Consider the following 25307-nt stretch of genomic DNA (forward strand, 5'->3'; position numbering starts at 1 on the left):
TAACCACTGCCTACCATCCACAAACCAATAGGCTTACCGATCGCCTCAACCACACGCTGACCACAATGCTCTCCATGTACGTTTCTTCAGACCACCGTGATTGGGACAGAAATTTGCCTTATGTGACAATTGCCTACAACTCGTCAAGCCATGACACCGCTGGCTTTTCCCCATTTTATCTCTTGTTTGGCCGCCATCCCACATTGCCCTTCGAGACCCTTTTACCTTCACCTGTGCACCATGTTACCGACTACACCCGCGATGCAGCTTCTCGGGCTGCAACGGCTCGCCAGATTGCAAGGGATCGTCTTTATGCCTCGCAGCTGTCCCAGAAGGCCCGCTACGACAGCCATCACAGAGTCGTTAATTACTTTCCGGGCTTTTTGGTCCTCCTCTGGACGCCTTGCCACCACGTTGGCTTGTCGTCAAAGCTTCTTTCCCGATACTCCGGGCCTTACAAAGTCCTACGCCAGATCGCTGACGTCACGTATACGAGATAACTCCATTGGACAGTCGATCATCTGCCGCATCCGCCACTGATATTGTGCACGTCTCCCACCTTAAGCCTTATGTTGCCGGAGACGATCCTACTGCTCGTTAAGCGCCGAGACGGCGCTCTCGATGGCGGGGGTTCTATGTTACGCGCTATGCCGAGAATGGAAGAATGTGCCAAAAAGCCGTTGAAGACAACGATCTGAGTAGAGCCCGTGTTGTTCTGCCATCTTGCCTGCAGCTGCCTCTCTCTGTATATATCTTGAAAATATAATTTTCCTATCCCTTTTTGCTACTCTCCTCCCCGTGGCAATATATTCATTTTCCCCGCTTTTAAACACGGCCTATAGACAGGACGTAGGAAGGCCGCTCATTACGGAAGCCGCCTTTTTCCAAGACGAATCGGATCTGGAGTCACGCAGAATCAGGCGATCGATATAGGAGGCCTTCCAACTAGCCAGGACGCCAGACAAAAATCTCCGGGCCGCATCGAGTCCCGCCAATAGGATATCGTGCCGCTGAGGAAACGTGCTGCCAACGGTGTGGGTCGCATACGCAGCAGGACGGCTACGGATGACACCGCATATGGTTTGGGCCGTTTAAAAAAGCCGCTGGTAGGCGTTACATTTTTTATTTGGATTCCTGACTATACGCTAGCACTCTATCCAGGACATGATTACGAGTGCATTGCTTCCCTACGAAGCCACGCTACACATGTAATATTATATCGCGCAAAAATACAAGCAATTCCTCGTTTAGAAAATCTGCACAATTATTTCAATACTGGAACTTATGTGAAACAAGGGCCGTATGATTATCAGATAGACTTATTGGGGAGGGCGTGGGCTTGCATATAAATTTTAAACGCCAGGGTTTTTTTAAATGCCAACGCCAACGAAATGTTGTGCCGGGCAAAAATTCGTATAGCTTAGGATAGTTGACATATAGAGGCGGCTTAAATGGAATAACTGACGCTTGAAACACGAGCGCAAGCACCAGGAAAAGATTGCGGAAATATCCGTTTTTGATATGGGAACCGAAAAATCGCCGCCATTAAAGCTTGCTTGAAACGACGCATTACATAGAACTCATGGCTCCGTGCAATCACCTCCGAGACTAGTCGGCGGCCGTGGTTGCCGGCGATACGACGAAAGATTGCGGAGGCGGCGTCCTCATACTTCAGTTATAGCGACATCCACCCCTTGCATCTGCGGCTTAGGAGGAGCTTATGAGCTGTTAACAAGAAAGTGATACTGTTACCAGCCTTGCGGCTTCGCTAACGTTGCTTCACTCGTATACATTATTCATGTGGAACACATTTAGTGAAATGAAAATTTTGTGGAACTTTGCCATAAACGTGCACGTAAATCTAAGTACACGACCGTTATCACACTTCGGCCACGTCCAAATGCGGCCGTCGCGGCCGGGATTGGCGATTTACTTCCCCTATAAATGTAAGCAACTGCGGCTTAGGAGTCAAGAAATAGTTTAGCAAACACTAGGCTCACATTGGCCTGAAGTAAATAGTGACTGTGCAGGTGGAAGGTATAGGTAACTCAGACTAGAGCACTGCACGGGCCGATTTTTGCGGCCCGGGCCCGACCCGGGCCCGTTTTTACATTGGGCGGCCCGCCCGAGCCCGATGAAAACTTTTATGGCGAGACCCGGGCCCGACCCGGGCCCGGCCCGCCACCCCTTTACCTTAAGCCCGAGCCCGGCCCGAGCCCGGCTCGAAACCGGCCCGAACCCGGCCCGAGACCGAAAAATACATGTTTTTCAGAGTTAAGAAGCCCGAGAATAACTCGCAGAAAGCCCGAGCCCGGCCCGGGCCCGCGTCAAAAAACCCGAGCCCGGCCCGGGCCCGGGTCAAAAAGCACACGCCGTGCCCGAGCCCGGCCCGAGCCCGTGAAAAAACTGCTCTACCCGGCCCGGCCCGGGCTTTCGGGTAAGCCCGAGCCGGTGCAGTCCTCTAACTCAGACTCCGCGAAATATGATGACGCTTTCTTCACCTTCGTGCAGTAACTGAAATAAAATCCTACAATGTTTATGCGGCTGGATCAAAAACAAACTGCAGTAGATATGTAACGACATCTTTCTTTGTGCTAAACATATAGTCAGCAGTAGTATCGGCACTACATGGATTTCCAATTCCTCGCATGTGGTTTATATTTGGATGATCACAGCTCTATCGGTGCTTTGTTTAGCGGCATCCTGTTTACCGGCTTCCTATGACGTATTTCACCGTACATGCCAGAGGCTATCCGTCACAATGCGACTTCGAACGCTGTGGCGCACGTTCAAAGTCATTATGTTGCATAAAATGCTCGATAGCGATATCGCGACTCTTTGTATATCATGAAGACATCTCTAGGAACACGCATGTTTTGTAAGCTGACCATGCACCGGAATGCTGCGAATGCATCGGCGAGTACAAAACTCATACTGCTGATTGATTATCTGCGAAACTAAATCAAGATAGTCGAGTAAAGTTGTTTCGGAACGATTTATTACCTAAATGCCCGGAACTTTGGTTTCTTGAAATGGCCGATAAAACTAGTGTGTAGTGGAGCCTTCAACTACTACCATTTCAAATCTCCACAGACTCCTCTTCTGCAAGCCTGCAATACAAGAAAATAAAAGGTAAGGCCGAGAGAACGCGTGATAATGCATCGGTGGTAAGCGAAACTAATTACGGGAATATAATTGGAGGTCGTATCTTTCGTACAAAGTTAAAAGCGACTGTTCCATTTAGTGCGTTTTTATCTAAAATTAGCCTTGGCAAGATAAAAAAAGTTACGTTAAAGAGCACTACTTATGTATTTGAGCTAAATATCTAGGCGTTACAATGATGCAGCAAGGGTCCAACGAAAGTATGCGCTCACGTACATCGTACCCACGAACCCGGGGGTTCTGCTCCTTTCTTCGTTAGCTTCTCTTGTCAATGGCGGCGCCCTCAGGGGAAGTCGAGCTGGGGGCGACCCTTGCACGTTCTACGGCATGATACTGTGGCCCAGCACATGAAGGCCTTATAAAGGGACCATAGTGCTTTGCCTCGCGTCGGCGCCATAAATTCGCTATCTGCAGTGGCCGTGGTTCCAAAGACCTTGATGCCTTGTTTTGATGAACGAGACTTGCACGCTATATTGAAATATATCTTTCCATGTGGCAAGCCTTGCGGCCAGCAAAAAATGAGCAAGCCTTTCACGGGCACGCGTATCTGGGACTTCGATATTGGATGCTTGTAGCAAGGAGCATAATGTTTAACTTTAATCAGAATATTCGCGGCATGGCCAAACAGCCGCACAGCCCCACTTTCTGTGCATATGTCAGGATTCGCAGTACTCCTAATAACCCACCATGCACGCTTTTCGCCGATGTCTGAGTCGAATTAGCGCACTTCTGTTTCAATGCAAACTTAAATAGACAGTAGGTGTAAAAGTTCGGAAGCCCATCTGCATTCTTGCTTTGTCATGTAACTACTGCGTAGCAGCGTCTCAATTATGTTTCGAGAAACGCCCTATAGCAGAAAACGCTTTAATCAATTGCATGGTTATGTCACGCTTCAAATTCTTGAGATTCTTTGGGAAATCATTTCTTTTCAAACACGACGTCACATTTCCACTTGCTCGCGAATCTCTATATGTGCAAGAGTTTACTATGGAATTTTGATGAAGAAATAAAGCGCTCCAAGGGCATACCTGACATGCACGTGGATGTAAAAACCTGCGGATAAGGCATGAAGGAGCTCATATGAGAACACGCTCCCTTTTTTACGGTAGCTTGAGACATTGTCTATAATTTATTGAATCGTTGATGATTCTCCACATTGCAACGCAGGAGATATTTTACTTATTCACAGCTTCAAGCCACAGCACGTGTGGTTCATAGCATTTATGGAAAGCCTACTGTACATAGTGTTTTAAAACGTGAAAGGTTCTAGTTCGCGCAATATTCTTCCATACAATTAGATGGCTGACCGCGTAGCAAAAACCAGCGTCTTGTATTGCCACTAAGCGTCCATTACGTGCGTTTTACCACTGTATTACAAGTGGTAAATAAGTATAAATGAATAAGGATTGTCACTGGATCTAATGTTTCGCCAAGCACCTTTTCTCCATCGGGACATTGTCTTGCCATCGTTAAAGACCCTTTTACGAACGTTTGCTCCAGTGATATTCCTTATGCGGCAACTGCTATGCGCCTTAGGCCTATCCTCCTGTGAACTTCGATGTTATTTGTATTGCATAGGAACGCTTGCTCATGCTGGAATTCATTGGCAGGGAGATGATGGGGCCCGAAAATTGTTTGATCATGTGACATGGCCTAGTCAGGCTAATGTTTGCCTTTAGCTGTGTAAACTAAGGTAATTTTAATGTTGACTTAAATAAATCAAGAAAGACAGAAGGAGACTCTACTCGGTTCCATTAGCGTAGTGCTCGGCTCGGCAAACGCGCTTATGTTGGAATTTCCTCAGTAGTATCAGAGTCCTTCCATGTTTTTCTGGTCACGAAACTCCGCCGTCACGCTATGGGAGAGGTTCATACGCTGCCCAAAGCTGCCGCGACGCGGCGCCACTGCGCACCGGAGGGCATCGTTCGCGTACCGAAACGCTTGCGCAGTGCGAGGCGAGCTGAGTGATCGGGTGCGTTCTGTGCATGTGCTGCGCTATTTTTCGAGTGCTGGACTGTTTAGTTGAAGTGGCGGGGTGGGACAACGATGCCGAACACGTGTCGCGTGCCGGGTTGCCGTTCTGGCTACAAGGGCACGACCGAAAAGGTGTTGTTCCGTTTGCCTATTGACAATAAGCAGCGCGAGAAATGGAAGCGGGCCATACCGCGGCAGGAAGGTGCCGGTTTTAACTTCGAATCGAAGTATACGCGTGTGTGCGCGAAACATTTCGACGCCTCCGACATCGTTTACAAGTGCCCTCCAGCCAGCTAGTCGCTCTCCTCCAAATTGTGGAAGATCATTTGGAAGTGTACACAGTTGACAAAATTGCCTGTTCTGATGTGTACATGAATATTGTGGAGAATGTTTTGATGGACAGTCGTACTGCTACAGCTGCTGTCGGCTGCAAATCGCACTTCGTAAGCACAACTGCAGAAGTAGTTCAGTTTTTTCTTAAGACCCGCTTGCATTTTTTCACTAGAGAAAAAAACAAGCAGATGCAAAGGGACGAGCTTCATGTCCAGCAGGGGGTGGTAGGAAACCAACCAGTTGAAGGGGTACCAGTTAAAGGGGCGCAGTAGGAATCACGATTATCGTGTAAAGGCGACCACTTACAAAAAATTGCAATGCTGATGAAGGAGAACAAGGGTGTTGCAAGGTCTGATGAGGGCATTGATGATAAAACACATTTGTTTCATGATTTGTTGCAACCTCAATTTGTGTTATGCTAGTGTAGCGTAGTTCACATCACAACAATAGCGCCTTCACCACGACAATCTATTAAATGTATAACATTAGAACTCCTTTAAATGCAAATGTTAACAGAAGAATATGCATTGTTTTATTTTCCATTGTCCTTTAGGCTATTGATGGGCTACAATTCTTCAATTGCATGTACTTTTAAGTATATAAGCAGCTATAAGTAAGGAGGTTATTAGCGCACTGTTGTTAGCTATATTTGCATTATAATTTGTTGAGCAAGTTGTGTGCGCATCATTAAGTAACAGCTGAAGAAGTGGAATGGTGGTATCTCTAACCAGCCATTTTTTTAATTGCTGTATTTGTGATGTGGCTACTTGTGTTCGTTTGAGAGTTGTTTTGCCATGTGTTATGAAATGCCTATGCTTTACACTTTCTTGTTTATAGAAACAATCTTATGCATTGTGCATTTATTGCTATTCATTTGCTGGTGTTTGTTTCCTGCCCCTTAATACATATCTCTCACGTTTGATGTTTTTTCTTTATATATGCTTATTAGATCATATTATTATATCTTTATGCTTATTATCAGTGCTTTTAACAACTTCTTGCATTGTGAATGGTGGAACATTCATGACCGGACACCTATTTGTGCTGTTTGTATTTCGCTCCACTTATTTTACATGATAAATAAATGATCATGCTTGTACGTTGTTTTTTCACCAACACGTTTTATTTCTTTTCTTAATCGAATTATAAAGCAGTTTCTTTTTTTAATTTTTCGACCATTATAAGAATATCAGGACCGGTGATTACAACATTTTAACATGCTGTAAATAGTTGCGCATTAAGAACCAAACTACCTAGTCTCATCGTTTCTGCGTCGAAACCACGAGCAGCTTGAATAAGTGCTAGGCTTACTGACTCTTCTAAAAGACTGCTTGCTAAGGCAATTGCCTAATTACAATACAGCTAGTTTCAACTGTGCAGGTCCTAACACTTCACGTTCGCCTTAATCCGTTGCTAAAAGCCGCACCGAAGACATTTAGTAGTGAATTTTGTCTTGCATTTATCCCACCTAAATCTCATTCAGAAATGGCATCGTTTTGCAGAGAAATCTGAAGCGCACGGAGCAGCTCAATTTCCTTTTCATTGTCATTAAGTAATCTACAGAAGCAGCCTTTTGCAATAACAATTTCGCACTTTTGATCTCCGGATAAGATACTGCCCACAGTTTAACCGAAAGTGAACAGCTGTGCTCGGTGAACAATCTGGCGCTATGCGCAACGGAGAGTTGGCGCTTACTTACGGGTGAGCGGGGGTGCAACAGCCCATATGTTTGCATCTGGTGATAAGTGGGACCACTGGCGCTTTGTGCGAATGCGCGGTGTCTAATTTCAGGCAAATATTAAACAGCGGAGCCTACCGAAGTGTTGAGGCGAACGGCGATGACGAAGAAATATGGACCGAGACCGCCCGGCCGTGCACAGCGGACGCATTTCGACGGGGGCAAAATGCAAAACACCCGTTTATTTAAATTTAGGTGCATTTTAAAGGATCCCAGGTGGTCAAAATTAATCCTGAGTCCCCCACTACGGTGTGCCTCATAATCGTATCGCGGTTCTTGCTCAAAATCCCAGAATTTTTTTTTTTTGGGGGGGGGGGGGGGGGGTCCGAGACCGCCGCAAGCTCCATGTTATGAGCGGCTTTTTTTTTCGTCCCGGGCGCTCATATCATGGCAGAAGACGCAATCAGACAGTTATTTAAGCATGTGGAATGGTAAAAATAGTTACATGAAAGTAAACCGACGGTTGTGGAAGTTGAGAAAGCTAGAACACCGAGGCTGCCCCACACACAACCACAGCGGTAGCGGCGTTCGCATGCCCTCCCATGCACGGCTGCGCCTCTAGCGGCGGGCGCTGGCTCTATATGAAACTGAGGCGGCAGTTTCGTGACCAGAAAAGCATGGAAGGACTCTGGTAGTATAGAAACTGGCGTTGACTGCGGCGCCAGCATTATGTCCGGTAATATAGGCGGTCCAAACTTATCAAAAGATTCCAATCCACTGTCGGAAGTGACGTGATATCTTGGAAGCACCCATGTACGTCTATCCATTTCGCATTAAAAAGCAGAAAAGGGACGTGAGCTGCTCTGCATTGTTCATGTAAGAAATACAACAGAAAATTGCTTAGTTTCTGACGTTTACTTGTTGAATATGCGGATAGTATTGTTCTTGAAATTAAATACAGAAACGCTTAAAATATTGTTCGGTATATTTATTGCTATTCATGCTGGAAAGACAAGGGCTCATTGGAGGGAACGAAGCAAACTTGTTACGTTTCGTGCATGTTGGCCTTAGAACACTATATATGCCACTGGTCCATTTGAGACATAGTACGGCACCTTTTACTTTTAAGCGTTTGCCGCTTTAAAATAAGGCGTATTCACCGAAGCCAGCATTACACACAACACCAAAGCTGGAACTGACGTTTTTATGACAAACATTTCTGACTTTTTTTCAAATGCGTATGCTTTGTTTCGACCAATGTATGCACAACTTGCAATTGTATAAGAGAAGTTCATGTTGGACAATTTGGTATCTATTCATTATATCTATCTTGAGGCAGGCATGCAGGCAGGCAATTAACTTTATTTTAGGTCCTGAGGAGCGACCGCGAGAACCCCTTAACCCTTAAGGGTGAGGAGCCACCGCGGGCCGCTGCCACGTCGGCACGGGCAGGCCGTGCCTGACCGCCGCGTCGCGGGCTCTCTGGACAGCCGGTAGCTGAGCGGCGAAGTCGAAGCTCTTGAGCGCCTCCACCCACTCATCTTCCGTGGCGAGATTATCGTGGTCCCGTAACGAGGGACACCGCCAGAGCATGTGTTCTAAAGGGCAGAAGGGATCGTCGCAATCCGGACAATCGGGCTAGAACGAGTCTGCGTACCTGCTGACCATGGCTAGGCTGGGATAGGACCGGGTATGCAGCATGCGAAGGGTGGAAGACTGAGGCCTGTAGAGCTTGGCGTGAGGCGAGGGATAGACCCTCCTGCCGAGCTGATAGTGCTTTGAAATCTCGTTAAACGTTGGAGCGAGTGCATGTGGAGCCCCGTGTCCGCGCCCTCGAGCGGCGTTTCCCCGGCGCGGTGGGTGAGTTCACGGGCGCGGGCGTGGGCCAGCTCGTTGGCTTTGGTAACGACGGGGGAGACCTGAGGTCCCATGTGGGCCGGGAACCAAGTGATGACGTGGGGGAGACGCTCTTGCCGCAAAGCAGGGAGGCCGCTTCCCTCGAGACCGAGCCCGTGGCGAAGGTTTACCGCCGCCCGGGAATCTGTGTAGATCTGCGGCCTGCTCCCGTCCCGGAGGGCGAGGGCCACCACGACCTGCTCCGCCAGTGCCGGAGACGAGCCCCGCACCGACACGGCGTTAAGGAGGTTGCCCCTGTAATCTACCACGGCCGCCACGAATCGGTCGGATGAACCGTATTGGGCGGCGTCGACGAACGCTACCGATCGCGGATCGCCAGCGACGGATCTGAGAAGTGCGGCCGCCCGGGCCCTGCGTCGGTCTACATTGTGTTGCGGGTGCACGTTGCGCAGGAACGACGAGACCATGACGGCCTCCCGCGTCGAGCGCGCACCACCTCTCCTTGACGGCAGTGGGATTGCCGCCTTCGTCACACCCGCCGCCTTGGTCAGGTGTTCCGCAGCTGCTGGGAACTGAGGGTCATGGGTGAATTGCAGGAGTCCTGAGGGAGTGATGGCCGAATAATGCACCAGGGAGGCCAATTCCGGTTTTTATGAGGGAGTGACTTTGTTGAAGCTTAATGGGCCTTCGTAATTTGGTCCCACTAGCTCTCGGCAATATCTTATTATTATTATTATTATTATTCTGCCAATGTCAGGCGCCACTCCATGCCTGAAAATGTTGTGGACTGGAGGAGGATTCGAACTGACGACCTTGAGATTAGAAGCCCAGTGTTCTACCTTTGCTCGACGCCACCAACTTTTTGTCTAGTGCATTAGCGAAACTAGACAAAATAAAGGAAGGTTACGTCGTCAACAATTTTTCACGTCGTCTAGGTGGGTTTATGTTTTAACATTGAAGCAACTCGAGAAGGTAGTCACTAGATTTCTTTGCGAAGAGAGAGTGTCGATTTCTGATCTCCTTTGTGAAGTTAGTGGATGAGATTACTGTTCCATGGCACCGCCACCGAGCGATGATGCCGAGAAACCCACCGAGCGATGATGCCGAATTATGATTTTAATAGCGGAGCTGTTCTAAATCGAGCCTTAGCCGTCTGTCCTTCTGGCGGTTTCACGCACGTCACGTGTACAGGACAGGATGAGATCCACGCCGGGGGATGGCGGGCCACTTGACTCGCATAGGAGGAGAGGCGCGAGGGGGAGGATGTGACCAATGAGAGGCTGGGCTGGGCGTGAGGAGGAGATGCGATGGGCATAAGAGAATGTGTTTCAGTGCGGCGTGCCCTTTCGGATAACGAACACACATCACCGCTGGTCTGCGATGCGATTATGGGAAGACCACGAGTAGTGCGACTCCTGGGGAACAGGTTGCCTAGCGCGAGCGTCACGAGAGTTGGCTGGCGAACGGCCTCGTCGCTTGCGCTTATTACTGGCGCGCAAAAAAGTGGTGGCGCAACTTGCACGCGAAAACCCACAGAGAAACTTGAGGACAAAAGAAAGCACACTGAGAGAACCGCAAATATGCAGCAGCACCAACGAGGCAAGATCCAGAGCTGCTGCTGACGCCGTCCGCGTTTCCCCGCGTTCGCGCGGAACACGCACGTTGTCTGACTGCAGCCGATGCCTCTGGCGGCATCTCGGTAAATTTCGACCAGAGAATTGGACACTCACCGAGTAGCGTCGGAAGTCGCTGCCCCCTCTTGCCTCGCAACCTTTCAATTTCAGTTCGTGTTGTAGATCTGTGTTTACTTGTGTTTACAAAATTGCATTCCGTGCAACACAGGCACGTGTAACACTCTTGTGTAACTAACTCAGCTTCGCTGTTCCACCATCTTGACCAAGTGGAAGGGCTCTGAATTGTTTTATAGCATTTCAAAAAGCTGCTGCGGTTGACAACGGCGCTTCCCAATTTTGCATAATGGCCAAATCCGAGTACAGTGGTGCTTCCAGGAAAAAAAGTGTGGCTGACGCTAAAGCTGACAAAGATGTCAGCCAGCTGTAAGGGTCAGCTGGCTCAAGAAACGAGTGATTGTAAATCGCTGGGAGAGGCCTTCATTCTGTAGCTGACATAATATCCTGATGGTGACAAAGATACTGAGGATGATTATCCTCAAGTAAGCTAAACCAAATAGGTAGCTCACCACTTCTAGTTTCATGAATGTGCGCTGATAGCATTTTTGTTCCGCGCAAAAAAGTTCTGCCATTAAAATTTACGAGAGGCTTCAGTGCGCGTATGGAGACGCGTATGATCCAGGACACTGAGCAGATGGGTCGGACAATTTAAAGATGACCAGACGAGCATTGGAGATAAGCGTCGGAGTCATGGCCCTCGACAGACATGCCATGATCCAGCAAGGAGGCTGCTGATGCAATCATTGAAAGTGGCCCAGTACTAACAATGCACAAAATAGTGAGATTGCTTTCAATAAGGCGCCGTGAAGATCACGCGATGATGGAAAGCTTACATTACCGGAGATGGATACATTGAACAACTTCCGCCGCGCGTTGCGCGGTAAACTGCCCGTAAAAGCAAGCGATCGTGCAGCGGAACCAAGTAATATCGCTTAAGAGGAAGCTGGTAGCGCGGCCCCTGCTCCGACGCCACCCACTCAAGTACATGTAAAACGCTGAAACTGTTTTGTGAGATATACCCTGGGCCGATTATAACTAAATTTCGTGCACTTAAGAAAAAAAAGGTAAATTTCATCAACTGTAGTTCAATTTGTGGCCTCAATTATTTTTCAATAATTGCAGAAAGTTGGTAACCTTGAAAAAAAATAGAAGGACGAGGTTTAGAAATTCATAAGTGTGCACCAAAAACAGATATTGCAGTAATGTGAATTGCATTCATCAGAATATCCTCGGCGGACGAATTTGATACATTAATTTGTAACTTATGTGAATTTGCTAGAATGTTGACGAAGGTTTTGCGGAGGTCCTACAGACATATTAGTGGTCTAATTGATAGCCATATAATATAATTAAATCTATCGAGTTTAGATGTACGATTACATGCTATTTCATAAATTATGATACTGTATATCATTTCCGACTCAGAGAGCTTTAAACTGCATGTTTCGTTTTCCTAAAATATGCGAGTTGCCATTTTTTTTATTGATGACCTAGAACAAAAATTCGCTGGCAATAGTCACTATAGCTTATTTGGTTCTTTAGAATACAACAAACCTCACAAAATTTGCTGCAGTGGTTGCTGAAAAAATTGTTTCTCGTTTCGCATGTATTTAGATAAGAGCTCCCGAGTTAAACCTTCCTCTTAAGAGAGAGGAGAACTGATAAAATTGGATAGAAATTTCTTCTGAATCTAGCTTGGAGCCTTGATCTGGCTCATGGGTCTTTCCCGTTTTTGTTTTTGTATATTGGAAGGATCGAATGCCAGGCCTAGGTTAGGAGACAGCAAAAGTAATACGAGCGCTAGCGCGTCATTTTCTAAGAACGAGTTCTATGGGAAGTGTTTTCTGAAGCTATGAGAAATAAATAAATAAATAAAAACCGAGACAAAGGAAGTGATCAAGTAAAATCAGCAATAAAGCGTATTCATGTAAAAAAAATGTTTCTCATTGCTTTCGGGCTTCCGGTCTCATTAGACGGGCTTCCGTCAAAACTTCGACTTGTTTCTGTCACATTCGCACTTTTTGTAAAACGCGTGTTACTAGAAAAACAATCTTAACACACAAATTTTCGCAACACCGCTAACAATGAGAGGAACTGGAGATAAAGTGAAATCATGGAATAATTTTGTTGCTTGTTACAATACAACGAAACATTATTTTATAAATAGAGCTTTGAAAAAACTTTATTTCTCACCTTTCCTTTCGTACATTCCATGCCTTCCAGCATGGTTATTATATCGCACGCTTTTGCATGAGCTCCCTGCACGCAACAGTACATTTTGCATTGCCTGCTAAGAGACTCCGGCTGAAAAAGAACGACAGACAATTTTTTCAATAATTCTTCATGATTCTGATAGCGCAATTGCCTACACTACAGATGAGAGGTGAATGCCTTTTACTTGCACGTGCACCGTAGCGAGTGTGCGATTGTGCCACGTCAATACTTTCAAACGACACTAATAAAAAATGTTAGGTGAAGCAATTATTTGTCCAGAAGTCTGTCATCGCGTTCTGTTTCCCAACGTATCCCTATGTTGCGTAGACATTGTTACTCAAGATTCCGGCACTGCACCTCAATTTGAACCATCCTCACCAAACGGACGAGTTGGTGGTATATCCGCATGACCTTCCTCTGTTGCGCTACCTTTGAATCAGCCACTGCTGACGTAACAGAAGAGGTGTCTTATTACTCAACAGGTGGCACCACATTTGGTTCAAATTTTCGTCGTTTTCTCGCCGACAATAGCTCTGTTGTCGTTATGAATCACGAATTCGTTATTACATCTTTAAATCTTTAAATCTAGCTCGACTGAATATTTTCCATTAGTATCCTTTAGCGTTCCCTTAAGAACACCTCCGCACAGCTGAACTTTAACGCCGGTATTGCAAATAGAAAAGTTGTCCATCGAAGTGTAATATTGCGTGTGAAACCCCATTCTCAAAAGTTAACTATAATGCTTTCTACCATAAACATATTGTCACATTCTAGCAGAAGAGGCGACCTGAAGCGTTGCGTCCAAGTCTCTAACTGCCAGCTGTTCAAACGGAAAACTGCACCCCTGCGTGGATCGGAGGGTCTTCATCTGCTTCATCAGCGGCGATCCTAGCCAAGTCGTGAAGGTGCATCGAGAATGATGCACCTTTGAAAATAATGCGAAGAGGAGAGAAAGGGGGGAGCGTAGGACAGGAGAGAGAGGGGGGACGCGTATGCGCTGTGGGCGTGTGCCACGCGGGTGCCGCTCTGTACAGTATTCCTAGAGGAGAGAAACGGGGTAGCGTAGGAGAGGAGAGAGAGGGGGAGGGGACACGCAATGCGCTGTGGAGGTGTGGGAGGCTGGACGACAGACAGAGCCGCCGGCAAGTAATGCTTCGCATTTAAATGCGGGATAGGCGCCGAGCCCTCGCCTGAAAAACTGATGTCAGCGACCTTTCGATACGAAGCCGCTGACACGCGACGTGCTGAAGACCTCCAATCGACGCGACCTCGACCCGAAGGAGATACGACGACGCCTGTAGCCAGAGATTTGACGACGCCTGTACCTCAGCCTGGAAACAAGTTCGTGATTAACATACCTGTGCTCGTCGACGGGATAAATGTCAGTGCGCCAATAGACACTGGAGCTGATTACTCGATTATTAGTGGAAAATTGGCGAGTCTTCTAAAAAAATTACTCCATCTCCCACTAAAGCGAACCATGTGCGGATGCGAAGCAGCGGGGAGATGGTTAGCTTGAGCGGGAGATGGTTTCGCGGCAGAGGCCCGAGCGCTCATCGCGGCGCTGCACAGGAGAGAGAATGAGACGCGCGCGCTCCGTCATTTTCAATACCGCGGAGTATGCAGCTGTCGCACCACCTGTCGAGGGTACCGCTCCTGATTCCTAGAGGAGAGAAAGGGGGGAGCGTAGGAGAGGAGAGAGAGGGGGGGACGCGTATGCGCTGTGGGCGTGTGCCACGCGGGCGCCACTCTGTACAGTATTCCTAGAGGAGAGAAAGGGGGTAGCGTAGGAGAGGAGAGAGAAGGGGAGGGGACACGCAATGCGCTGTGGAGGTGTGGGAGGCTGGACAACAGACAGAGCCGCCGGCAAGTAATGCTTCGCATTTAAAAAAAGTTATTGTGTCTTGGACTGGGGGGCAAGTTCGTACAGTGGGCGGACAAGTTATCACGCCGCTTCGAATGATCGCTTCTAGGATACAAATCCAAAATTGCACGTTTCTCGCTAGCTGCATTGTCCTGCGTGAATGTTCCGGTGATTTAATACTTGGAATGGATTTTCTCCTGGAATATGGTGTCATCAATCGATTTCAGAAAGCGTTAAATCACTTTCTCTGCGAGGAACGCTACGGCACAAGATGATGCCTGCCGCCATAGAGCCGGTCTTCGTGTTTTCTACGACAGCGTGACGATGCCGCCCTGTTCCAGCGTTATGGTTCAGGTGATATCTGAAAGGGCGAGCAACTGTTAAGTCCTAGCAGAAGACAACATTTCCCTTTTGCTGAACCTAAGAATTTGCGCGGCACAAGGCATCGCAGACGTTCGAGGTGGCCGGGCTGAAATATTGCTCACAAATTTTACCAATGAGCATCGACACCTTTTTCGCGGCACTACCATCGCCTACGCTGAAGCCTTGGAGGACATCATTGAGTATTTCGCTTCTGAAGAAACCGACACCCTCGCTCGCATGCACTGACATCAATAACGAGCTGCTTCAGGAGAAAAAAAGGCACTGCGGCAACTATTATTGGAATTCAAGGCGTGCTTCACGTCTTCGTCTTTCTAATTACGTGGCGCCTGTTGCAAAGTGTGGCAATGTGATTTCTATTGCTTTTGCGCCATTTAGTATTAATTCTGAAAAGTAGTATTGCTTAATATTTCAAGTGTAACTCTGCTTTATTCTAGAACAAACGTCCGGTATAAGATCCGTGCGTTGATGAAGGTAATTTTCTAATCCTTCAGCGCGCATGAGCCTCAGTTGATGAATAACATTGCAAGGATTTTGTCCCATGAGTGAACAGCCTGTTTGCTGGTGGACTCTTTCGTTCAACGAATCAGATTAATTAAATTATTTCAAGCTAAAGGCATTTCTTTTTTTTTGAGACGCGTTATCGGCTGAAAGCCGCTCAGAAAGCCTACTGGGAAAAATAAATTATTAGGCATCGCGTTCCCGCCACTCCGGGAGTATATAAAGTTATAATATAACCCTTTCAGATGCTATATACACAGTTGTGTACACCAAGATAGTGCATCAAAAGCAAAAACACTGATGACAGTAATGATATTTAAAATGTGTCGCATATATCTTGACACACTTATGATTGGAATTGTGCTGGAATTTCGGATAACATGAGCAAAATGTTTTATAAAGATGAGTGGGAAGGTCGACGGTTGGGTGTTCTCGCTTGGTGTCTGTATTTTGTTGAAATGTAGTGGGTTCACATCTTTCATTGTTTTTCACAATGTCATGCACCAGGCATAATTTTCAAATGGTTGGATAAATGCTTTTCAAGCTTTCAATACACGAAATAGTTGATGTTTTCATATTTGATGCTCCTGTAGGGAGTTTTCGTGTGGAGTCCACATTCTGTAAACTTGACAAAACTCACTAAAGAATTGAAAATTTTTAATCTTTTCTACACCTGCACACTTTCTATGATTCTGAAGATGCCAGAAATGTGGTAAAAGTAGGCTTTCAATCAACAGGATAAAGTGGCGTCTGAAAGGGATAAATATAGCGCAACCGAGGGGTTAGGCAATGTGACACACTGTTAATTGAAGTGTAATGTAAATGTTGGCAATTTAAAGCCTAACGTTTACCAAAAGTTATCTATGAAGTATGTGATATTGTTATATATCTTATAGCGTTCATGGTTTCTGAACAATTGAAATATTCTCTCATGATGCATGGTTATTTTCATCAACTTGCGAATTCATTAAAGGGAGAAGGGCAACTTATATTTTAAAAAATGAATGCGAGAAGAGCAAAAGCAAAAAAATGTTTCTTATTACTATGGAAAAATTTATTCAATGATAACGTTATTCAACGTTATTTTTGGTTAAGAAAATTGGAAAGTGTGAAGTAAAGTCAAACTTTTCTCACCAATACTGTCAGCACTTTACTACTCTCAATTACCTTTTCTGGGCTATAGCTTCACAAGCCATGTATAGGCCGAGAGATTGGGTAGGTGTAGAACAATTCGTCTTACGTTCTTACAAAAAGGTACACCTGCTCCCCTGCAAGTCATCAGACTCGTATATATACGCTAATAGAGTTGATCGATGTATGCGTCGCGCAGAGCCGGGTGTACTGTCACATCTAATATGGTCAATGTTGCACGCTTATCTGCACTTGTGTGATCTGTTGCAAGGAAATCCTGCCACTTGACGGTCTCGTGAAAGCAGCAATCATTAAGGGGAAATTCCCCGCTCATATGGAAGTAGTTACTAAATTGTTTCTGTCAAGCGCCGGTAAAATCAATCACAAGAAATTGTTTATGAAATAACAGCAAACGTGAGAAACAGACGAGAACCAAAAGCTCACCTTCTGTGCAAGAACCTTCATTCGCCTTCCTCTCATCTTGAGCATCCTTCTGCAGTAATGCTGCGGCCGTACTGCCTGACCCGGATATTTCTTGTACACAGCCATATAGTTCGTCCTGCTCCGCTCATCGAAACAGCTCCTCGGGAGTGTACTGCGCAACAGACAATTGAACATCTACGTCTTTCTTTAGTTCACAGGGCGCGTAATCCTGATCAGTGAGTGGAATTCACAGGACATATGAGTGCATTAAAAAATCGCATTGAATACGCCTGGCAACAATCGTATTTTGCTAATTATTATCTACCTAACTTCACTAACCATACAAGAAAACAAACTGCAGGATCCAATGCGTTTACGTTTAAAGCAGCAGATAATTACAGGAAATTGAGATAGACACCCTTTTATTGCGATAGCAATTATATGGACACTCCAAAGCAGGTTTCTGCGGTCGGCGTCGCCGTCGTCGTCGCCGTTGCCGTCGCCGTGAGGTTCCGTATGACGTCAATGGAGATGAAATCGTCGCCGCGTGCCGCCGAACGCTGTATGTGCGAGTGAAAGGGGGCGAGGGACGCGCGCTTTCACGGGGAGTGAACCCACGGCTGAGAACAAACGCGTGTTCGGCGCCGTGCTCCCTTAAGGGCTGCAGAAGTAGGCGTCTCTTTCCTCCTTTACAATCACCACATATGTAGAGCAAACGCGCCTTCTTCCGACGCGCGAAAGGGCGTGGGCGGGGGAGCGGGAGGGAAGGCATGCGACGTTTAGCTGCGGCACCAAGTGCCTATTTATATCAGAGGCTCCGGCAACAGTCAGCAACGCCGCACGCATTTTGTGCGAACGCGGGCAAAACGCCGACGGTGTCGACAAGTTCTGCGTGTGGCCGGTGCTGCTGCGTGTCCAAGTTTATACAGCTGATAAAGATACTATCATTACTCCGTATAGCTCTCTACAAATTCGCTATCGCAATTGATGCTTCGCCTTTCAGGTGAAACTGCGACAACTTTTTATATATGTAACTTCTGAAGAATTTCTGCACAATTCCTATATTATGGACCTACAAAGGTTCTTCATTGCTTTCTGCAAAAAAATTTGTTCCGATGTGCTTCAAAAACGTGCAGACTGTCTGCACGTCTTCATGAGACTAGGTGGCAGTTGGCAGCCTGTCCTCACTGTATTGATCAACTCACTCTATTGATATGCAACTCATGTATATGAGTTGCATATATGATTTTGTATTTATTATATCCTCACCTGTCCCGAAATCCTCAGTTGTATCATGTTTTGTATTCCGCCCAAAGTACACCCGAGAACATAAATAGCCCTTGTTCCTGCCTGTCATCACCAAGACTCAGCCGTCTGCAGAATACAGAGTCCTTCTAACGCTTATTTTTATAATCTTCACATTTGTCGTAATTCGCTGTCATCGCTCTTTCCTGAGGTTTGCCTTCTTGTGTCATAGTTTCACGCATTGTTAAATTGAGTTTGTTTTTGCTCTTTTTTTACTTGGCTTGCACGTTGTTCTACGGAAGCTGTTTTTGTTTTTGGACAACTGAGCCCGAATTTACAAAAAAAAACTTACGCTAGAATTCTTTATAAGAAAGAATTTTAACCAATCCGAATGCCAGACATATCATTAGCGAAGGCGGCCAGCCATTGGCAAATCGAACTTACGTAAGAAAAGCTTTGTGAATCTGGCCGGCGCGGTTGGGTTGGTTCTGGATGATTTTCTCCGCCACTGACGCCGACATCTACACCGACGCCAACATCGAACCCTTAACTCTGTCGCGCTAAAATGCCATGATATCGACCAGAAGATGTTTAAAGCATTTGAAAACGTTTTCAAGAAATCCTGAGAACGCCCAGCAGAACGTTCTGTAGCCGTTTTTAGAACGTTCCCAGGATGTCGCGCAAGACGTGTTCTAGATAACCTTTGAAACGTCTACAGGACGCTTAGTAAAACGTCCTCTGGCCGTCTTTAAGAGGTCCTTGAATCGTCTTGTAAATCGTCTGATATGTAAATATCGGTGGTGGATTAGACAATCTTAGACTGTTCAGGAGATCCGACAAAAACTTGGCATGATGTCGTAAATAATTTTTTAATATCTTGCCATAACGTCTCCAAGACGTCTTGTAAATGTTCTTGTTAATCTTGTTAATGCGCATTGAAGATGACTTATAGAGCAGTGTGTCTTCAGTGGGTATTGGACATGCATACACACAGACACCATTGTCTCCTAGTAGTTACGATGACGAATACAGCAGCTGAATACACGTGTCACTATTGAAGCGTGCCGAAAGTTAAGTCAAACAACATCGGAACGAGGGAAGACTTGAGGTAGGTGACTTGGTTCGCGTGAGAAAGCGCCTATCGATTACTGGATCTGTATAAAATCTGGATCTCTCTATATAATATGGTATCGTGTCGTGAAAACCGCAAGTCAGCAGGGTAACTTAAAATACGTCTGGTATATCCGCGAGAACGAAAATGAAGCATCGGCTTCCATAGAAAATGTGTTGAATGACCATCCCAGTAGGGATGAAGAAAAAAGTAGGGGGAGTGAAGCGTACCGAAAGAGTAGAAGTCGGAGACATTGCAGTGAGCGAGGGAAGAGAAGAGAAGGATAAAGAAGTTCAAAATGGCGACATGAAGTTGGTTTGTTCTATTTTATAGGTGCGGGCTTGTTACATCCGAAAAGTGAATGAAGATGGGGTGAATTTTTAGTAGAGAAGTACAACAGCTGCCAGGATCTCCAGTCAGCCTCTAGAGTCTCCAAATGAGTATGTTTATCTAGGTCAATTACTCACACGGGACCCTGATCATGAGAAAGAAACTCACAGGAGCCTAAAATTAGGTTGGAGTGCATACGGCAGGCATTACCAAACCCTGACTGGGAGCGTTGATGAGTAAAGGGTACAATCATTGCATTCTAACGGTACTAGCTAACATATGCGCCAGAAACCTGGAGATTAACAAAGAATCTCGAGAACAAGTTAAGGACTGCACAAAGAGCGATGGAACGAAAAATCTTAGGCCTAATGTTAAGAGACAGGAATAGATCAGTGTGGATCAGAGAGCAAGCGGGAAAAGCCGATATTATAGTGGAAATTAAGAGCGAAACATGGACCTGGGCAGGCCATGTAATGCGTAGGATGGATAACCGGAGGACCATTAGAGTTACAGAATGCATACCAAGAAAAGGGAAGCGCAGTCGAGGACGGCAGGAAACTAGGTGGGATGATGAAGTTACGACATTTGCAGGCGCAAGTTGGAATCAGCTAGCGCAAGACAGGGGTAATTGTAGTTCGCAGGGAGAAGCTTTCGTCCTGTAGTGGGCATTAATATAGGCTGATGATGATGATGAAAATGATGATGATGATGGCGATGACAACTGAGTGGTATTCAAAGGCTATCAAGCCCAGCATGATTGCCCGGTCGCTTCCCGGTGGGCACAAGAACGGGTGAGCTCCTGGAACTTGTTCTGGATCGAGCTTCTGTGTCGCCCGAAGAGCTTGCTAAACGAAGTTCGGCGAAGATGCATATCGTCATGGCCCTGTTTACCCAGCTGGTACTCGGGTGATCATTCGCTCGTGCAGCATCATATGACGAGATATCAACAATTTTTCTGGCAGTAGCGATGCAACAACACCATTCTTCGCAACAAACTGCCATATCGATAACTCTCGCGTCTACTTTACGCCACAGGCGAAACGATCGAGTTGAAATTTTACGACCTGAATCTTTTTACGCTTCTTCTGATAAACCAGAAAGGTGGATCACTTCTGATGAGACCACGGCGAAATACAACGGGTGGTTGTCTGTCCAAGATGCGACTATTTATTACTGGTGTAACGATAAAGCGGAATCAGTTGCGGTTCGTTGACCATGTTTGCGAACCTTGGTGCATCTGGCACGAAAAGATCCTGTCTACATTGCAAACAAATAAAGTACAGCGATGGGACCATGACCTGTTTTACCGTTTAAGGTCTGGTTCCTGGCTTGACTACTTTCTTGATGATCAGTGACTGCTTCAACTTGCTGAATCACAGTTACCATTAAGACCAGTTTTACCGCTTGTAATTCAGGGTCTCCGAAGAGATTTTTAACGACATGGACAAATAAATAGGGCCGGGAGCTCTGGAAGATCTACTAGGGCTACTACAAGCATCCCCCGACTTCTGGCCTGAAAGGAGCTGCAAGACGCGGCCAGATCTTCATGGACAGCCCGAATCTCAGTCGAGCGACTCGGACATAAGGCCGCCAAAACTAAAGATAGTGCAAATATTGTACTTCGTGCGACCAACTCAGCATCCGGTGACGCCTTGCAGTCATCAACACTTTCTAAACAGAAGCAAATGACACAAAAGCCTCATTGTGTTTCACCGAAACGAAACATGATCATCTTACTGATTTGTTCAAGTTAATTTCGCATACAACTTGGGGTGATGGGACAGAACATCCGAGCTCTTCTCAACAATAGAGCTTCAATATGAATACACAAGATAAGCAGAGAAAATGTAGCATACATATTTCCAGGCCGACCAGCACATGATGGTCGTGAAGAGGAGTACCGTGTGACAAGCTCAAGGCTAGAATATCAGTTGCAGTAAGCGGAATATCTTGCCTTAGCAATAGAAGATGAGGAATACAACTTGCTACTCTCTCGCCCGGACGTGAAATCGTTGAGTGTAAACATTCATTGGGACGACGCTGTGCCTTTAGCCCCGATGAAGATAATTACAAACCTTTCACTGATGCAAACCAAATTCGCAGAACCAAAAAGTGGAGAGAATATTCAGACACTCTACCCGGAATTGTTCTGCATGGGAGACTATCCTCCTGGAAGCACCGAGCTTTAAGGTACAGGACATTATTATAGTCTGACAAAAGCCATACTGCCTATGAATAGAAAATAAAGCATGACTAAATAAGGAGCTTCAAGTCACATGCTGACATCACCCATCTATCGGTTTCGCCGTTAGCATCAGCAATCATCATCGCCCCCAAAAAATACGGCAGCCTAAAGCTGTGCATTCACTATAGAGCGATCAAGAACCAGATGCATCTGATCCCATTTTCAATGCCCCAAATAGACAGCATCAGGGACGAAACAGGTGGATTACTTGGTTTTCAAAAATAGATCGATGCGAAGGCTTCTGGCAACTGCCACTTTAAGAAGGAACCAAGTACTACACCACCTTTGTGGCTGCATTTGACATTTCTGAATATAATCGTCGTCGGTTTGGTTGAAAAAACTCGCCCAGTTGGTTTTAGAAGATGATGAATCCTGTTCTGAACCCTTTTATTGGTCTCTTCTTCAATGTTTGTGCTGACGACATCATTGTATACTGTAAGAGTGAGCAGTAACGTGAAGAACACCTTGCGCATCTTCTCACTGCCTTTTAGAAGCCATGCTAAAGTTAAACTTCAAGAAGAGCGAGTTATTCGAAAGCAAGGTCACTGGATGGAAGGTACCACTAATAATAAAAAAAAACAGTCCGTGGTGCTCATTGCTAAGCCGGCCATGTCAGAGCGTTTATTCGAGACTATGCTATCAAGACACGGTGCTTAACAAGGTTGGCGCAAAAATATGTGCCTTTTCAATGGACAGAAGAATGCGACTATGCACGCGAATGGCTGGTACAGATAATTCCTTTATACACTGTTCTTTATCTTCGGGACTTTTCATTTATTTTTGAACTAAATACAGATGCGTGGCATCATGGAACGGGAGCGGTTCTGTAGAAACGAGAATCCACCCGGGAAACCAATCGGCAGATTCGCGTGGTTGGTTACTAAAGTGTAGCGACAAACACGGACGCAAGCGAAATACGAGGGCGAAGAGTGTTGTTGGTGCTCACGCTCGCTTTGCTTTGCTGTTGACCGGACCATTTTCGTGTAGCCTGAATATTTATATGAATCACGCCCTGAACGTCTGCTTGCATTTGGTGGAGGCTGATGGTTTCACTCGTCAGCCAGGAACTCCGTACCCGGATTCTGCCTCCAGCCTCGGCTATGCCTGACGACATAGCGCCGCAACAAGCTACAGCTCCCACGGTTGTCATCTTTTCGGGCGTACCAAGGCAGCGCGACCTTGTTCCATTCAGTGGCACCGAAGATCACGACGTGGAGGAAACGAGTGAGCACGCAAAAGTGGGATGAGGCCGACAAACGCACCAACGTCATCTTTACTTCAGCGATGTGGCCCTTCTCTGGTTTCGCAAACACGAAGTTGACGTTGCGAACTGGTCGTCTTTTACGATGAGCTTCGCAGAGGTACTCGGCCGACCTACTGTGCGCAAGCTCCGCGCCGAACAGCGCTTGCGTGGTCGCGCCCAGAACTCCGGCGAAAACTACCCCCTACAGAGATGTCGTCGACCTCTGCCGCGACATCAACTCTTCCACGAGTGAGGCTTACAAAATCAGACAAATTATGAAAGGCACGGAGTACTACGCCTTCCACATGCTCGTTGCGAAGAACCCCAAACGGTCGCCGACGCGATTCAGACAAAGACAAAGACAAAGATTTGCCAAGGTTACGACAACATGAGGAAAGAACGCATTTCCACGTGGCGCTCTAACTTCGACACGACGAACATCTCGGCTCTCACCGTTCGCGATGATTCAATTGACCACAGTTCCTTGCTGCAGAAAATACAGCAGTTCGTTCGCGAAGAAGTGGACACGGCAGTTGTTCCTTGTGTCGTGCATCCCGAAGCCTACGCAATCACTCGCTCCGTCACTTCGACACGCCATTCAGCCGCTAGTTTCCGAGGCGCTGCCGATTGCCCAATGCCCAATGCCTCATACACAACAGCATCCGCATATCTCCGCCCCTCTGACCTACGCTGAAATGGCAGCCAGGCGTCTGGCTTCCTTCGGCAGTGATCCCGGGCAACCATCAAGCGCCTTCTACGTGGCGCGGCCTCATGTACAGCGCCGACCACATCTAAGGTGAACACCTCATTAGTATTCAATACATTATAGAAGCTGATGCTCAGTACCGAATTCGAAAAATCAATATTGTGTTTATCGACACCATGATTACGCATAGTATAAAGAACATTTCACTTGTTAAGTAGAAGAATCGCTTTTTTTTACCGGCTTGAGTACTAATGAGGTGTTCACCTTAGATGTGGTCGACCCTGTGCGTACGGCTCCGCTCCCTCTTTTGCGTGCCGCCCCACCACCTGCAAACCCTTGGTGTCCTGCAGACAACCGGTCGATCTGCTATTTCTGCCACCTTCCTGGCCATGTCGCACGCGTTTGCTATCGCCGCGACTTCCGTGCACGTGAAGGCGACCGAAGTCCAGGCTACGCTCATCTTGAGCCACCACCACATCGGTTTCGTCTGGCCCGGCGCCTGAATCTGTCTAGTCGGGTCAACGCGCCTGCCGCACACGCCGCTCGCCTTCCCCACGTCGCCGTTCACTTTCGCCAATGCTCTGTTGCACCCAGCCCGTTCAAGCGGAAAACTGACGGTCGCAGTTCCGGAGGCAAGAACTGCGCTCGTGTTGAAAACTGCAAGGCCTCGGTGGTTTCCTACTAACGAGATCAACGTGTGTATTGAGGGTGTCGCTGTACAAGCACTTGTTGATACCGGAGCTGCTGTCTTTGTTTTCAGTGATGAACTATGTCGACAGTAGAGATAAATTACGATTCCGCTTTCTGGCGTCTCTCTGCGTATGCCAACGCGAGCCACGTCCAGCCTTGTGTGTCGTGCACGGCTTGGCTTGTCATTCAAGATGCTTTATATGTCGTTGAATTTGTCATGTTGACACCATGCTCGCACGATGTAATTCTGGGCTGGGATTTCCTTTGCACACATCAGGCCGTTGTTGACTGTGCGCGTGCTGAACTTACACTATCGCCTTTATTTGATGCTCCATCTGAGCCATGTTTCTCTCCTTTTCCTCGAGTTGTCGTCGCTGCGGACACTGACATCCTTTCTCTTCTGTTCTTGTGCCTTTCTATTGCTCCTCCGCGCCTTATTCTACAACTCTGTTTGCACCCTCCGAAGCCTTCGCCTCTCGCAATAACTTCCTGCTTCATTTTGCTGTTCTCACGATTGAGAACTTTTCT

General features: G+C 46.7%; 2 protein-coding genes across 9 annotated transcripts in view; both read right to left on the reverse strand.

Annotated features, from left to right (window-relative positions):
* Window positions 1-25307, reverse strand: part of LOC119444336 (venom metalloproteinase antarease-like TtrivMP_A) — a 1295510-nt gene that overhangs the window by 235276 nt on the left and 1034927 nt on the right. The gene's annotated exons all lie outside the window — the stretch shown is intronic.
* The window catches only part of LOC119445424 (zinc metalloproteinase/disintegrin-like), a 512423-nt gene continuing 490105 nt past the window's right edge, over window positions 2990-25307 (reverse strand). Inside the window, exons 5-7 of the mRNA XM_049663290.1 lie at window positions 17231-17381; window positions 12889-12999; window positions 2990-3110 (exon numbers count right to left, since the gene is read on the reverse strand). Coding sequence (XP_049519247.1) covers window positions 3072-3110; window positions 12889-12999; window positions 17231-17381 — 301 coding nt within the window. The 3' untranslated portion in view covers window positions 2990-3071. The remainder of the gene's footprint in view (window positions 3111-12888; window positions 13000-17230; window positions 17382-25307) is intronic.

The sequence above is a fragment of the Dermacentor silvarum genome, chromosome 3 (assembly GCF_013339745.2).
Source record: "Dermacentor silvarum isolate Dsil-2018 chromosome 3, BIME_Dsil_1.4, whole genome shotgun sequence".
Lineage (NCBI taxonomy): Eukaryota > Metazoa > Arthropoda > Arachnida > Ixodida > Ixodidae > Dermacentor > Dermacentor silvarum.